Source organism: Colias eurytheme, chromosome 29 (genome assembly GCF_061535395.1).
Source record: "Colias eurytheme isolate Ceu_HAF_F1 chromosome 29, ilColEury1 Martin Lab GWU primary, whole genome shotgun sequence".
Classification (NCBI taxonomy): domain Eukaryota; kingdom Metazoa; phylum Arthropoda; class Insecta; order Lepidoptera; family Pieridae; genus Colias; species Colias eurytheme.
In genome coordinates this window covers 3,551,479-3,569,697 of record NC_143008.1, presented here as the reverse complement: position 1 = coordinate 3,569,697, position 18,219 = coordinate 3,551,479, and the positions used below count along the sequence as shown (strand labels likewise).

Here is an 18,219-nt window from a genome sequence, read left to right as displayed (position 1 = left end):
ATATAAAAAAAAGTTTCGTTTATTTGTGAGATAACTCTGCTTTTAAAATAATAATTTTAATTACCATGACCTCATTTTCAAATAAATATTATCAACTATCAATAATTATTTACTCAAGTGAAATAATTCTAATTTACGATCTCGTAGATAAAACAGACCAACTAACTGTAGTAATATAGAAATAGGTGCGCCTATTCTAGTCGATCGATTTATAGTCGATCCCAGTATGGGAGTAAAGCTCCCATACTGGGATCGACTCGAATATTATAAATGAGAAAGTTGTTTGTTACTCCTTGACGTAAAAACTGCTGAACCGATTTTCATGAAATTTGGCACAAATCGAGAACTTACAGGGACTTTACAGGGACGAAAAATACACAGGTTTTCCTCTGCGCTGCGGGCGAAGACTCTTCACCCGCAGCCGTCTTCGCCGAAGAGCCTGTAAATTTATATTATTAAGAACATAAAATAAAACTACCATATTAAATAACAATTCATTGATGACTCTTAACACAATGCTGTCGCATATTCTTCTTACTTTTAAACATTTTCTCACAAAACGGGCACTTATGCTCCTTCACACTGACATGTTTAACCATGTGTGCCTTTAGTTCATGCTGTCCAAACGTCTTCCAACCGCAGATATGGCAAATCGCATTTCTCTCTTTCAAATGCCTTTCCCGTATATGCCTGCGAAGTATACTTGCAAAAATGAATGTCCTTGGACAGTATAGGCATTTAAAAAGCTCCCTTCGCTTGTGTATCGACGCCATATGCAAAGATCTTTGGTAATGCGTCTTGAAAAAGTCCCAACAGGCTAAACACCTGTATCTTTTACCGTGAACGCCGCGCATGTGATCCCCTAAATGACTAGCTTCCAAGTTAACACTGCATTCTGAGCAGGAAGTTTCATTTTGAACACCTTGGAGGTGAGAACAAATCTGTTTTGTACTCTTAAATCGCGTATTGCAAACTGCGCAAAACATTTTGGTAACATTAATATGTTTTTTGACCATATGCGCTACCAAATTCCCATACGATTTCATTGGAATCTCGCAAACTATACATTGCTTTTTCTCATCCAACTCAAAGGGGATCATACATAACCCTGCATTGATATCGTAACACATCCCATGTTCGGTCATCAAATGATCGACCAATTGGTGAATATTTTCCACCATATTAGTACACAGTTTACAGCTTAAATTGGAGACATCAACAAATACATTTTCCTCGTAATAATTGTTAATTGCTTTTTCTATATCCTCTATAGAGTGTTGCGTTTGATGGGTTTTTAGTTCGCCTGGTATTTCGAACATTTCATAGCAGTAGAAACATCTGAAACACGTTCTAAGCCAACGGAACGGCATGACAGAGGATTTTAGTAGGACTTCGCTTATGTTGAACCTTATTGCTTTTAATTTTTCCTCGTCTTCGTCTATAGACTGGATGTCTTCTTTCCGTCGGCCTGTAATTGAAAAGTTAATATTTCTGAGTATTGAGTTTGAATTATCTTACTAAAATTATAATCGTGAATGTTTGTTCCTGTTTCACGCGAAAACCACTGGACGGATTTTGATGATACTTGTCAGAGATGTAGCTGTGTGTATGTGGCAGTCAATTAAAAGTAAAAAATATGTATTTGTTTGAGAATAATTTATGTATACCTGAAAAATTTCTCGCTTCTGCAATAAGATTATTATTTGTACTTCTTTTTATTTTAATATGTGTTTATATTCGGCGTTATTGACAAAATAATCTATACTAATATTATAAAGCTGAAGAGTTTGTTTGTTTGAACGCGCTAATCTCGGGAACTACTGGTCCGATTTGAAAAATTCTTTCGGTGTTAGATAGCCCATTTATCGAGGAAGGTTTTAGGCTATATATCATCACGCTACGACCAACAGGAGTGGAGCCACGGGGGTGTAACCGCGCGGAGCAGCTAGTAAATAAATAAAAATCTTAATGTTCTAAATTAGTTTATTTATCTATTTACAATATTATAATTACATTATAACGATGATATTATACATAAGTACTTATCCCTTTATCGGTACATAGTTTGTCTTAATTACTCTGTTGAAATATTAGATGTACAATGTAGATATGTACTTACAAAATTATTATGTTTCTCTAGATTAAAAATGCTTACCAATTTTGATTTAATTTCATATTAGATTTAAGGGTTATTAATCCTAATCCATAAAATAAAAACGGAATAAAAGAGATTCTATTTATCTACTATATTTACAAAGGTAAGACATTTTTAAAGAACTTTATTGTACAGAATGTCCCCTAATCTTTGTATAAGAAATTTTAACAACGCCCCTGGCGTGCGTCAAATGAACTAAGTAATTTTTAGTACGTAATAATGACGTCGTGCTTTCTATGCTGTTAAAAATACTTTGACGGTAGTTATCGAGCTTGCCCCTCTGTTACTTGTGTTTTTCATGTCAAGTCATTTAGAAATTTGAACCTGGCGTGCGTCAACGGAAATAAATTTTTATATGTAATAATGACGTCATGCTCTCGATGCTGTTACGAATACTTTGACCATCTTTGACGATAGTTTCCGTGCTCGCTCCCGTTACTTATTTTTTCATGTCTAGTTATTTAAAAAAATCTTTTAACCCCACAAATAATAAAATTCGTTGTTCGCGTTTCACAATGCCGGTGTCGAATGTGTTTCATACGTGTAGCGACACAAAAAAAGTACTAATGTTAGAGAAAAGTCGAATTTTGTGCATCAAGCTCATTTCTTTGGCACGTATTTATTGCAGTATTGTAACTTTTTATCCCATTATTATATGTTGCTTGAAATGTTATCAATTAAAAATACTTTCCATTTGTTTTTCAGTTATTTTATATACTTATTTACACACAATTAGCTCAATCGATACTGATGTTCGTAACCCATAGTCTGTGGCTGTACAGTCTTATGCATCCTTGCAAAATGCGCCCTCATAATCTTCCTTGTTGTAAACAACTTCTCACAAACTTCACATTTGAAGTTTTTCTCCCCACTATGTTTATACATGTGGTTCTTCAACCGATTGCTGTTAAACGCCTTCCAACCGCACACACTGCAAATATGATTCCTGACTTTTAAATGTGTATCCCGCAAATGCGTCATCATCATGCTCCTGAAGACAAATGTCTTTGGACAATGCAGGCATTTGATTTCCTCCCTATTCTTATGTTCGGTCGCCATATGCCGTGACCGTTTATAATGACTCCTGAATATCTGCGTACACACTAGGCACTTGTACTTTTTGTCCATATCGTGTTCGTATTTCTGATGACTCTTCAGTTTATATCGGGTCTCGAATTTTTCGCCGCATTCTTGGCAGAGTAAACCAGAGTTTTCGTGAACGGATTTCATGTGTAAGCGCAATAGATGGCCGTCTTTGAAATGCTGTCCGCAGACCTCGCAGAGAATAGCTGATGTGCCTTTATGGTCCTTATTCGTATGATGCAATAGAGGTCCGAATGTGTAGAACCCGGCACCGCAAGTGAGACAGTTTAGCGAGAAATTGTCCAGCTTAAACGGAATCATGCAAGTGCCGACATCTTTATTGTACACTGTCCCGTGTTTTTCCACCAAATGGTCAATCAATTCGTAGAGGTCTGTCACGTTTTCTGTGCACAATTTGCAGGCTAGGTTCGAAATATCCACATACACTATCGGCTCCCAGTATTTGCTCATAGTGACTTCCTTAATCTCGTCTCCAACATGTGTGATTTGGTGGTTCTTCAGTTCTGAAGACTCTTGGAAAATGTCGTAACAGTAGAAGCATCTGTAGGAGCTCTTTAGCCATCTGAAAGGCATAACAGTTGATTTGATCAGCACTTGCAGGACATTGTTTCTCATGATTTTCCGTTTTTCCTTAGATGATAGTTCTGTTTTCGTAGTGAGCGAACCGAGGATATCTTCGAAGGAATATGCTATGTCATTGGATGTGTCACAACTCCTAGATACTCCTGAAACGAAAACACCTTTATATAGCATCCACTCTTCTTTCTTGGGACATTGGTAACAGTTCTTGAACGATTTCTTATTATAACTGCGTATTTAAGGGTGAAAGCGATTAAGAATCATCGACTTACAATATTAAAGGCGAGTTTGAACGATATATCTGGTGACTATGAATTTATATTCTTAGTCATTATATGTGTTATTTGTATGTAGTTATGTAGGTATGAAGGAAAATGGCTATGGATTGTATATCTCAAGAAGAAAACGTCAAACGAATGAGCTAGTAGCTGTAATAATCGTGAACAACTAAACTTGTGTATCTACAAATATGTACCCTTTATAATGTGAAAATTTAATTTAATTCATTTCATTAGACTGTGTAATATCTTTAATAATAGAAATGAAATAATGCTTAATATGTTCAATATAATAAATACATCATTTGTACAATCCATACTAATATTATAAATGCGAAAGTAACTCTGTCTGTCTGTCTGTTACTCAATCACGCCTAAACTACTGAACCAATTTTCATGAAATTTGGTATGGAGATATTTTGATACCCGAGAAAGGACATAGGCTACTTTTTATCCCGGGAAAATGACGCAATCCCGGAAATCCCACGGGAACGGGAACTATGCGGGTTTTTCTTTGACTGCGCGGGCGAAGCCGCGGGCGGAAACCTAGTAGAATAATAAATAAGTTTTGAATAGTGATTAAAAAAACCTGTCGCCTAATCTTTTCTATCTAATCAATGTATCTAATAAAATAATCTCTCATTGCAATAATAAACCATTTTTCATATTTTTTTTTTATTAACACAAGGTTCATGTAGGATATACAGAAATGATGTACATGACATGATTTAAACTTTGATTCTTGGTTTACAAATGACACTTTTGTATTAACATCATAGAAACCCAAACATTCTCTATATAAACTTCACTTAAACACGAGGAACATAACCATCCTTTACTCTAACATTTTAACCCACATTACACAGTCTCTTCAACAACATCAAAATCCGTTCCCAACTCAATATTCACGAACACATTATCATCAATCACTGGACTTTCTTCCTCGATATATTGTGGATGTTTCTTCTTATAGTGGAACCTCAAATTCGATCTATATGCAAATTCCTTCCCACATAAACAGCAGTTATAATCCTTCCTCCCTGTATGCAAATAAGCATGCTTATTTAAATTGCTCCGTTTCCCGAACATTTTGCCGCAAACCGAACATATAAACTTTTTATCCCCATTATGTTTAACCATGTGTAACTTCACGTCATATTGTCCAAAGAACTTATCCCCACATATAGGGCATTCTATGTTTCTCTCTCTTAAGTGAACTCGTCTCATGTGTCTTGACATAATACCTTCTTGCAGGAAAATCTTTGGACAGTAGGGGCATTTTATCTTCAAATCCGCTAAACCATGAACATTGGCTAAGTGTAATTTCTTGAAGTACGGACTCTTGAATATCTCTGGACAGTATGGGCAAGTTAGGAGGTTGACTAGATGTATATTCTTTTCGTGTAACATTTTTTTGGATAACGTTTCTAGTTTAATACCGCAGTAATCACATGTGTATCCACCTTCCTTGTGATAGTATCTATTGTGCATTCTCAGGTGGTTTACACCTTGAAAGCTCGTACCACATACGTCACAAATGTAATCGTGGGATAAGTGATATTTATTGGCATGCCGTAAAAGGTATTCAAAGGACACGAATTTTGTATCACAAATCGGACAAGTGAGGTGGTCTTTTTTCAATCGGAAAGGCAGAAGACAGTTTGGTACGCTCATGTCGTATTCTGCGTCATGCGCGATGATTAAATGGTGTATAAGCTGTTCCAAATCATTGAAAATCTGAGGGCATAGTTTGCAGGCGAGATTACAAATGTCAATTTTAACAGCGGCGTCCCAATTTCTATTATTTTTCGTCCGATCATGTATTACCAGTTCTAGGTTAGCGAACTGATGCATTTTTAAGGTATGTTCTCGAAGCATGTCGGGGTCTTTCATGGGTTCTGTACAATAGAAGCATCTATATCTAGCCTTGTAATATAGGAATGGGGTTGCGTTACTGTATTGTAAGACATACTCAATGTTACGCCTTTTGATTAATAATTTTCGCACCATTTCCTTTTTCTTTTGTCTGTCCCCCGTTGGGTCGGTATTTGGACCTGGAAACAAATTAGGTATTTAGGCGTTTCCTTTTGTCTTTCTTTTTCATTACATTTAACTCTTCTTTACGTGCATCTTGTAGCTTATTTTTAATTTTCAAAATATTGTCTTTAGAAGACTATAAATTTTATGCCCTCTTGTGTAGATAGACCTTCTCAAAAATCCAATCGTTTTAAAATATGGAGTTTAGTCCTCCAAATCCTTGAAAATATACTTATAAGTATGCATAATTAAAAATATAGTTTCCGCCGTGGCTTACCGAAGAATGAGTTACATACGTCCATCCAAAATTTTGCCTTAAATACGATTTTATCGTAGATACGATAAATATGTATATATTTTATAAAGTGAAGTTATAAACATACATTGGCTCGAATGAATTTAACAAGGTCACTCAGGGTTATTAAAAATTACAATAACATGAGTCTTTCCCGGATAATTTATTTTTGTCAAACTGATTAGTGAATCATGTGAAATGTATAATATTTACTGAATTAATTCTATAATAAAACTTTCTTACAAGACCCAAATAAAAATAATTTGATTTTAGAAGGGCTTACTAAAAATAGATAATTTTTGTTACCTCACAAGTAAAGTAATCAGTTCTATTTGAAAATATTTAATTTCCACAGGTCTTTAAATAGTCAATTAATTATTAAAAATAAATAAAACTGTTTGTAATAATAAATAATAAAAATAAACATATTCCTATGGGGGTTTATCAAGTTAAACTCAACATTTGTATGGAAAATGCACTTCTTTATTACATAATTATTTACAAATGAGTTTGAACAATACAGGGTGTCCCGCTTTCGGTATACTAAGCGCGAAGGGACTTGTAGTTTTGCATACACTGATCACATAAAAAATACTTAAATAAAAAAATTACGCGAAAAATTTTTTGCTAAATTTTTCCTTAAAATCCATGTATTCGTCTCTAGCTTCGCGCAGCCGGCATATACCGCTTCGCTAATGTGAGTATTTTGTCTATGAAAACATAATCTTAAACGATAGCTCACATGCGGGTGGCAAAGTTGGGTGGTTTGCTTGTTGGGGGTGTACACATGGAATTTTAAGAATTCCTCTATTTAAAAAAAAAATGAGTCTGGAATTTTATAATTATTTTTTACGTACTCAGCGTATGCAAAACTACAAGTCCCTTTGCGCTTAGTATACCGAAAGTGGGACACCCTGTATACTAAGCACAATTTTAAATATATGTTTTAGTATACAGTATTCTTTTAGTTAAAATAATATAACTATAACACATAATACAAAGTATTCAATCTTATATTTTTTACTAGATAGGCTCCGCGGTTCAATGCGCAATCAAAACCACGTGTAAAACTTGTTTTCATTTCATATTTCAACTTTTAGGCGCTGATTTTTGATAAGAAAAAACAAAATTCACCCAAATCAGTGCTGTTATTTTAGCAGTAAAAGTGTAACGCTGATTTTGGTAAAAAACCTATATTCATCCAAAACGGTGTTGTGGTTTTAGCAGTAAAAGTGTAACGAACTTACAAATAGATTTTCACATTTTAAATACTAGAACTGATATCAGAAGTTGACAATAACTTGCACATCTTATAATATAAAAATGAATCCCAAAATGTGTTGGTAAGCGCATAACTTGAGAACGGCTGAACCGATTTCGATAATTCTTTTTTTATTATATTCCTTGAAGTACGAGGATGGTTCTTATGTAGAGAAAACGTAAATATGTACCACGGGCGAAGCCGGGGCGGACCGCTAGTGTTATATATGACATCCCTAATCTGCAGAGCATACATTCAAAGTACTAAAATAATGTTACTTTAGTTTTGAGATTGAGCTTAATAAATGTTTTAATGAGCCGCAAGTGAAATGAAGAACGACATTTAAGGTGCTTTTCCAGCAGAGATGTGCGAGGATGCGTAGCGAGGGATGTGCTTGTAAAGAACCAATCATATCGCTTCATTTAGCGTTGGAAGCTATACTATTCATCTCTGGTGAAAACGCACCCTTAAGGTTACATTTGTGTTTGTTAATAAAAGAACTTGAAATATATTTAAAATATTTAAAATCATACAACAAAAGTGAAGCTGTGAAGAGTATTAGCAGAATATACTAATATTCTATGCATGCACAGAAAAGTATTTTCAAATTTCGTCCAAAAACTATAACATTTTCGTCATCCAAAATTTACAATGCAGCAACATGCCCATACTTCTTATGCATACCCATATGTGAGGCCAGGTTACTCCGCCTTAAAAACGACTTACAGCAAACGTCACAACTAAACTTCCTAACCCCTTCGTGTTTTACCATGTGCATCCTTAGCAAATAGTTATCGAAGAATTTCTCCCCACAAATCGAACATTCTACATTCTTCTCTTTCAAATGAGTTCTACGTATGTGATCCTTCATGAAGGAATTTCTTGTAAACATTCGCCCGCAGTACGTGCATTTGTGTCCTATATCGTGGACTTTTATCAAATGCTTCTGCCTATGGTATTCGGATTGGAACAGTTCTGGGCAGTTTGGGCATTTGAAATCCTTAGTGTTATGGCATTTCGCCTTATGCCTGTTCAGACACCACTGGTTTTTATAATGGTTTCCGCATACATCACACTCGCAAGATCCTGTATGTGCGTATGAAATATGCACATTTAAATTGGTGACGTTCTTGAAGCTTCGTCCGCAAAAGTCGCATATATGTCTGTTGTTGCTATGCTCAGAGTTACTGTGACGTAACAATGTTGCAAAATATCTAAACACGCTGGGGCAAGACATACAAGCGATGTTGTCTTTCACTATCCGAAACGGTTCAAAGCAATTTTTCATTGTCTTATCGTATGGCGCGTTATGCTTTGATATCAAATGGTCGATCAAAACGTCTAGGTCATCCATTGCTTGGCAGCAAAGCTTACACGATAGGGCCGATATATCAACTTTAACCGTCGTCCTGTCGCCTTTACACGTCTTCATACATTTTGAAGTTATATCGCAAACGGGATGCTCGACAGCTGTATGAGATTTGAGATCATCGAAATCAGCAAACTTTATTGAGCAATAGAAACACGAAAACTTGCCGAAGAATTTAAACGGGACCACAGTGGACATGTTCAACACACTGAGGATATTTTGTCTTATTTGCAATATGTTTTGCTTTTTCTTCGGCTCGATAAAGTTCTCTGACGGTTGGGGCACTTGAGGTTTTAAGGGCACTTTTAGCTTGCACGTTTTAATATGTAATTTTACGCCTAACAAAGAATGGCACTTCTTCGCGCAATATGGGCATTTATTGTTCTTAATTTTATCGTGTTCGTTCTGAATATGTTTCTGCAATAAATGGTACGACGCAAAGCTCGAGTCACACACCGTACACCTTCGAAAGTGATAACTGTTTTGATGTTTCTTTAGATCGTAGTGCGAATGACAAACTTCTGAACAGTGCTCGCAGGGATACCCGCCCTGTTTGTGATAATACTTAAAATGAGCAGCCAAAACTCGTTTCATATTGAACGTCGCACCACAATCGTCGCATATGAAATTATTCTGTGGATGAGCAAGCTTCAAATGACTGATGAGATATCCAAAATAAGAGAACTCCTTGCCACAATACTGACACTTCATATCGACTAATCTGTATTGAGTGAACGGGATGTCAATCGTTTTATCATAGTCCATGTCGTGCTTTCCAACCAAATGATTGACAATTTCGTCAAAGCTATTGAACGGTTCATTGCAAATCTCGCAATTAATATCCGAAATGTCCAATTTGATCTCAATGTGGCTGCCTTTAATTATTTTCAAAGAATAGTCCTTCGTGGTGCAGAGACCGTGCGATTTGGTGTGCTTTTTGAATTCAGAGTATACCGTGTAATCTTTCGCACAATAAAAACACAAGAATCGGCCTTTCCATTTGAAAGGCATTAGTGTAGTGTTGTTGAAGAGTATTTGCATATTTTTCCTGCGTCTCTCTGAGGTAAAGTGCTCGCATGGCCCTTCCGCGTTTTCATCTGTAAAGAAATTTGTCTTGCTTCAATCTCCTTCAAATCAAATAGGGTTAATGTTTGTAAGAACGTTAGCACGTTTCATATGCGTGGTCATATGCGATCTGAGATTCTTTTTCCACAAAAATTTCTTGCCACACGCGTCGCACTCAAACTTTCTCTCGCCGTAGTGTTTGACCATGTGCGTTTTCAGAAATCGCTTATCGAAAAATCTCTTGGGACACACGGGGCATTGCAAGTTTTTCTCTTTAAAGTGTATTCGTCGAGTGTGATCGTCGAGGTACGAGTTGGACGTGAAAAGTTTGCCACAGCGTGAGCATTGATGCCCCAAATTGTGGACTTTTAGCTTATGTCTTCGCATGTGATATAAATTGGGAAAACTCTCTTGACAACTCGAACATTTATGTAATTTAGAACAGTGCGTCTGGGTCTTGTGTTTATACAAATTGTTCATTGTACTATATACTGCGTTACATTTGTTACATTTATAGGATTCGGTTCTATGATAACGTCGCTCATGGCATCGCAAATTTGGCGCCATTTTGAATGACTGCCCACAAAAGCGACAAATTAGCTTGTTATGAGAATGCGATTGATTTACGTGGAGCAAAAGCGATCGGAAATATCTAAAAACCTCGCCACATGTGGTACAGGGAAACGCATCTTGAATCAATTGATATGGCTCTAGGAAGATTTTAATATCACTATTGTAGTTATTCTTATGTTCATCGCCTAAATGATCCACTAGGGCTTTCACGTCTTTAAAACTTATGGAGCATATTTTACAAGATATAGACGAAGTGTCAACTTTAATCGTAGTTTCTTCGCGTTGATACAATTGCATTGATTTACATTTCATATCGCAAAGTGCGTGTTGACTAACTGTATGAGCTTTTAGGTCTTCGCATTCAGAAAAATCATTGGAACAATAGAAACACCTAAATTTTGTCCTAAAAAACTTGAACGGTATAAGGGTCGTCGAGTTAAGTAAATATTCTAAACTACTTCTAATATCTTAAATAAATAAAATAATAAATAAAAAACACTTTATTGTACAATGCACAGATAAACAATACAATAATATACAAAAAGAATCTTCACCGTACAAATTGGCGGCCTTATCGCTTTGAAGCGATTTCTTCCAGGCAACCTTGGGATATAGGAAAATGAAAAGATTGAAAAAGGTAGATAGTGCATATACAAGGAGTGAATACAAATAAATATAATAGATATGGGTAAGTTATAAAATTACATAATATAACGAAAGAAAGAAAAACGTGCAGAAGAGGATATTATATAAAAATTTCAGGTAGAGAAATAGGTAAAACAGAACAGATGCAGAATGATTATGAGGACAGATAATATTTTTTAATTGCAGCTTTAAAACTATTCAAAGTTTGCGCTTGCTTTATTGCGGTTGGTAGGGAGTTCCACAATCTTACGGCTTGCACGGTAAAAGATGAATCATAAAATTTGGAGATGTGAGCAGGCATACAAAGCGTAAGATTGTTAGAGGAGCGCAAATTACATTCATGAGACGAGCCCATAAATATAAATCTCTTTTTTAAGTAGGAAGGAGTTCTGGGATCGAAAAGGATTGAGTACAGGAGGGACAGGAGATGCGTATTCCGGCGAAGGCGGATAGGAAGCCATCTGAGTTGTGAGCGGAAGTCTGAGATATGGTCGAACTTGCGAAGACCAAAGATAAATCTTATCGCAAAATTTTGGAGGCGTTCTAATTTGTTTAAGTGCTCCTCAGTAAGGTCTAAGTAGCTTGCATCAGCATAGTCGAGGATAGGAAGAAGCAAAGATTGTGCGAGCAAAATTTTCGTGGATATGGGCAAAAAATTGCGCAGACGTCTTAGCATTGCAGCAACACCAAAAATCTTACGACTAACGAGATTAATTTGCTCTGTCCAGGACAGGGTTTGGTCGAGAGTAATACCAAGGTTCTTTACAGTAGAACTGTAAGCTATTTGAACCCCCTCAATCGAGATCTTAGGTAGATCTGCAACAGAAACTCTGGAGATGTAATAAGGGCTACCTATTACGATTGCTTGGGTTTTATTTGGATTTATATTCAGTCCATATTTATGAGTCCAGCTTACAATAGTCCTAAGATCTTCATTTACACATCTTATTTCTTGTTCTAGACTGTCTATAGTAGAATGCCTATAAATCTGAAGATCGTCTGCATATAGATGGTAGAGAGAAGATATATTAGAAGTTATGGAATTGATAAAAATACTGAAAAGGAGGGGTGACAACACGCCGCCTTGCGGAACGCCAGCAGTAACATCACACCAAGAGGAATACGTATTATCAACACGGATACACTGCCGACGTCCTTGCAAGTAGCTACGAAACCAATCCAACACTGCAGGAGATATATTAAGAGAACTAAGCACAGCTAACAAAATATCAAAATCAACAGTGTTGAAAGCATTAGAAAAATCTAAAAGAGTGAGAATTGTTAGCTGCTTATTATCCATTGCTAGGCGAATATCATCTGTAACCTTGACAAGAGCAGTGACCGTGCTATGTCCAGCTCGGAAACCGGATTGTAGAGGATCTAGGAGGGAGTTTCTCGTTAGAAAAGAGCACAGCTGCTGCTGCACCATTTTCTCGAGAATTTTAGAAAGGAAGGGGAGAATGGATATTGGGCGGTATTCGGAAAAACAGGAAGGATTGTTCTTTTTAGGGAGTGGGATAATATGAGCATCCTTCCATGCTTGAGGGAAACTAGCGGATGAAATAGAGAAATTAAGGATGTGTGATATGATAGGAGTGACTATGTCAAGGATAGGTAAAATCATAGCCCGGCCAATACTGTCACAGCCCATAGCATTCGAAGCAATGGACAATATGTTCTTCTTAATATCACTGTCAGTGAATGGTACGAAATTGAACGGTGGAAAATTGGGAGTTGGCAGAGAGGAAAGAAAGTTAATAGTATCACGTTTAGTGTTACTATCTAAAGGAGCAACGGAAGAAGTGAAATGTTTATTTAAAAGATTAATGTTAGTACTAAGAGGAACAGAATTATTACATGACTTACCAACCCCAAGAGATTTAAGAAATTTCCAGGTATTTGCTGTGTTGCCGTTCTCAACAGATTTATGAATGTAGCGTCGTTGTGCATCTCTACACATCATATTGCAGCGATTGCGGAGCTTCTTGTACTTCTCTCGATTGATGTCAGAGTTGTTACTTTTGAACCTGGCTTTGGCAAGGTTTTTCTTATGAACTATAGATTTCAGTTCATCAGTAAGCCAGGGAGCAGGAGCATGTTTAATTTTGATAGATCTAATGGGTGCATGTATATCAAATAACTTTATTATAGCTGAGTTAAACACTTGAACTTTGGAGTCAGCTGTGTCCGATGAAAACACAGAAGACCAATCTATTTTCCTGGCATCTTCAAGTAGACGCTCGACATCCATCCCACGAAAATTACGCTGCAGCAGAACCTTGTGCTTCTTTTTAGGAGGACGTAGGAGGTATGAAAGGAAGATAAGATCATGAAAGGAGAAGGCATCAGCGGAGCATTGTCCGTGTTTTGAAACATGGTCAGTGGAAGAAACAATGATTAAGTCTAGGAGAGAGGGATTACAGCCAGGAGCAAAGTGGGTAGGATCAAGAGGAAGTAAATTTAAGTTACAAGAGGATAGAACAGACGATAGTTTTCTACTGCGTGTGTCATTTTTCAAAAGGCATGTATTGAAATCGCCCATAATTAACACATGGTCATACAGAGGACGTAGGTTTTCTAAGGTTTTCTCAAAAGTAGGGAAATAGTTGAAAAGGAGAGAAGGAACGTAGAATACACCTAACAGGATTTTGACATTGGAAAGGATAATTTCAAGTAGGATGTACTCGGCCGCATCATCTGGCGGTGGCTGGGGGGATGTGCTTATGATGGAGAATGGTATGTTATCACGTAAGTAAATAGCAACTCCACCTCCGCCACGGCCGATGCGGTCGTTACGTATTAAGTTGAAGCCAGGAAGGGAATAGCTAGTGGAAGAAAGACAGGGTTTGAGCCATGTTTCGGAGATGAGGAGGGCGTGGATAGGAGTATTGGTAAATGATGCAAGTAAATCATTGAAATGAGCCGGAATACTTTGGGCATTTAAATGGATAACATTGAAATTTTTTGATACATTGGAAAATACCGCGGCAAGCGATTTGTCTAGAGCAACATAATCTGTGCTGAGGAAACTATCATTCAAGCTATTACTCGAACTTTTTATACTATAAAAGGAATCACTGCATTCGCTATCACTAATTGAAGCAATAGTTGAATTTAATCAATATAATTTTATAACTAAATAAAAAGTACAATCGTAATAAAATAAAATTAAAATAAAAAATATATTTAAGTAAATAAATAATAAATACGTGTATAATAAATATATTAATAATATAAAAATTAAAATATATATATAAATAGTTTTCCTATAACCGCCAGCAGCGCATGGAATAATGAGTAAATCACATTATAAAAACATACAACGGAACGGAACATATTATTAATTATTAAAAATGGCAACATTGACAACCATGATTGACAATAAAAACTGAGTTTGACAACTTTGACAGTTCACAATCAAAACAAAACAAAACATTGAAATGTCAATTGACATAGGGAGTATTCAGAGAGAAAGCTTGAAACTTATAAGCGCTTATCGGCGCTTGTCATGTTCATATATTTTCCTGCGCGGGTTTCGCGCGTATCTTTTAGTGTACGCTTATTAGAAAACGAATTAAGTTCAGACTTGTCCTTTATAGATTCTCCCGTGCACTGTAAGCAATGCAAAAGGAAAGATGGCTTCGAAAAAGTGTTTAAACAAAAACCACACTTGAACGACTCGTACCTATGTTGGTGTTCTATGTGATCGCGTTTTTGTTTACTCGACTTAAAATTTTTGAAGCATATATTGCAAGTATGAATGTGAGATCTCTTGTGTCTTGAGCAATCAACTAGAGATTCGAATGTCATGGAACATTGATCGCAATTGTGCCCTTTCTTATGTCTAGTTCGATAGTGTGCATATAAATCCCGCTTTTTATTAAATTTCTGATTACACGCGTCACAAATAAAGGAGTTGTTTGGATGTTCACTGTTCGCATGAATAATTAATTTTCCAAAGAAACTAAAGGCTTTGTCGCAATCGACGCATCGAAGGTCCTGCAGTCTATACGTCGTTATTGGCACAGTTACATGCGTATTGTAATGAATATTATGTTTCACAGATAAATGCATTATGACACCATCTAAATCATTGAATTCTTCACTGCATAGTTTACAGTGAATATCTGACACGTCTAATTTCACTTCGACAGTAGGACGTAGCATTTTTATGGCTTGATTTTTATCCAAAACTGTATGACTATTCGTGTGTTTTATCAAGGCGTCATAATCGTAAGCACTTTCCGTGCAATAGTAACACATATATTTCCCCCTCCATTTGAACGGCACAACGCTCGTATTGCTGAGCAATTTACTGAGATTCGATCTTCGGATTCCGTTCGCTCCGAGTGTTGTCGAATCATCTGAAAAGAGAGCGCTATTGTGATTCTGTCCATATCCTTTTCAATATATCTTAATATATCATCACCTCTGCTCAAAACGGTGATGAAAAGCATCGTAACCGACATGTCGAAGAATCAAAAGTTCGACGACATGTGACATCTGCCCGCACTTGGCCAGCCTGGTGGATTATGGCCTGAACTCGGAGGCCCTTATCTCTGTAGTGGGAACATGATGATGCTGATCTTATATAATATAAAAGAATTTATATGTATACATCATGATTTGAACTGATATGTGCTGGCAAGCTCTTCTTCCAAATATACTAATTCCTGCAAACGCAACACTCGAAGCATATGCTACCCTTGTGAAGAGATGAAACTCATGTACTATCTAGATAGAGCTGAAGCTTAGAGCGTAATTTAAACTTCAAATCTGATCATGCGAAGTCATGTGTCCCCTCAAATTCTTCTTCCACAAGAACCGTTTTCCACATATATCACAATGATAATTCCTCTCACCAATATGTTTAACCATATGCATATTCAAAAGGGCCTTATCAAAGAACCTTTCGCTACACACACTACACTCAAAATTCTTCTCTTTCAAATGAGTTCGTCGTATGTGATTCCTCATATGCGAATTACGAGTGAACATTTTATTACAGTACCCGCATTTGTGGCCCGAACTGTGCGCAGTAATCAAATGTTTCTGAAGGAGATATTGCGTGCTGAATCTGTCCAGACACTCTGTACATTTGAAGCTCTTTTCCCCGTGCGTTCTTGCTCTGTGACGAGCCAATTTATCTAGCGTCGAGAACTCTGTATTGCAATCAATGCATTTTACTGCAGATTTCCTATGGTATCGCGATATATGCGCTCTGTAATTATAATTGTTTCCAAACGTCTGCCCGCAGTATGCGCAAACAAAATTATCCACGGAATGAAAGGAATTCATGTGTTCTAGTAACTTTCTAAAGTATTGGAATATGACATTTGGGCAGAGGGGACAAGGTATATTGTCTTTTGCTATTTTGAATGATTGAAGGTACTTCACGGATTTGTCGTAATTCGCTTCGTGATTGACTATTAAATGGTCTATGAGGGACTTCATGTCTACGTATTCGTTACGACAAAGTTTGCATGCTAAATTAGATATATCTACTTTGAGACCTATATCCCTACCTTTTAGAAATTTCATAGTTTTACTTTTTAAATCACAGTGCGTGTGTTGGGATACTGTATGCTCCCTTAATATTTCGAATTCTACAAAATCGTTTGAACAATAGAAACAACGAAATCTATTCATGAAAAACTTAAATGGTATCACAGTTGACATGTTTAGTAGACAGGCTATATTCTGTTTAACTATTTTAGTTTTATTATCAATCCTACACGTCCTAGTTTTCACACCACACTTGGACATGTGATATTTATACCCTAATTTGGATATGAGAGCTTTGGAACACCTATCACATGTTAAATCAGATCCGACTGTATCGGCTTCTTTAGTTAGCTTAACAGCATTTAAATTGACGTGTTTATCATTAAAACTATGTTTTATTCTTAAATGTAAAAGCAATTCATTAAAACTATCAAAAACAACATCGCAATTTTCACAAATAGTCTCAGATGTATCAACATCAATCACATTTGGTAAATCGTTAGCCTCATCTAAAAAAAAATCATATCCATGAGATTTCGTGTGCTTCTTGAGATTAGTATAATCGATATCTTTATTGCAAATAAAACAGCGGTAGCCATTTTGTTTTTTGAACGGTACAATACTAGTTATCGTGAAGAGTATATGCAGATGTCGCCGAGCCGACGAATTTTGTCCAGTTAGCGACTTATCATCTGAAAATAAATTATTCTTCTGTATGATAAGTTGCTAAGACAATTTTGAATGCGCATTAAGTATCTGATTACGAATTTATTTCTAAAATTACTAGGAACCTTTCGTTATGTATATTAAGTTACCGTAACCACTCTTAGAGTATCTTTAATAAGTATTTTATTACTAAAGAATCTTAGACGAGTTAGGCCTTTAAGTTAAGTCTTCTTTATAATTCTAAATTGAAATTATTGCATGCGAAATTTTGTGGTATGAAATTTAGGATAAAATTTCAATTTAATTTGCGGTTTTAGATTTACGAAGAGAAAATGGTTGTTGTTAAAATAATGTTAAGTATATTTTTTATTACTTATTTCTATTAATACATGGAATGATTGTTCTTTGGATAAACACATCAATAATGGCACAACTATACAATACTTAATTATACGATATGGTTTGTTTAATTAGACCTTACGTTATTATATCACGCCCCTAATCATAATTTTACTGCTGAAATGTATGAAATATTACGTAAGCCATTGTCCTAAACTAAAAACAAGTATTTATAATTTTGTTGAAAATAATCCATACTAATATTATAAATGCGAAAGTAACTCTGTCTGTCTGTCTGTTACTCAATCACGCCTAAACTACTGACCCAATTTGCATGAAATTTGGTAT

General features: G+C 36.0%; 2 protein-coding genes across 5 annotated transcripts in view; both read right to left on the bottom strand.

Moving 5' to 3' along the window:
* Positions 1–489: 489 nt before the first annotated feature.
* LOC149896159 (zinc finger Y-chromosomal protein-like) overlaps positions 490–18,219 on the bottom strand; it is a 28,473-nt gene continuing 10,743 nt past the window's right edge. The window contains exon 5 of one of the 4 annotated variants that reach the window (XM_090117774.1): positions 490–1,468. In XM_090117774.1, coding sequence (XP_089973900.1) covers positions 495–1,468 — 974 coding nt within the window. In that variant the 3' untranslated portion in view covers positions 490–494. Of the gene's footprint in view, positions 1,469–1,970; positions 3,985–4,681; positions 6,171–7,933; positions 10,176–18,219 lie in introns of those variants that run through there. The other 3 variants (XM_090117772.1, XM_090117771.1, XM_090117770.1) reach the window with 3 other exon arrangements.
* LOC149896161 (uncharacterized) lies at positions 15,743–17,549 on the bottom strand. Its single transcript, XM_090117779.1, has one exon. It carries the CDS (start codon positions 17,125–17,127, stop codon positions 16,132–16,134), a length of 996 nt encoding a protein of 331 aa, XP_089973905.1. The 5' UTR covers positions 17,128–17,549; the 3' UTR covers positions 15,743–16,131.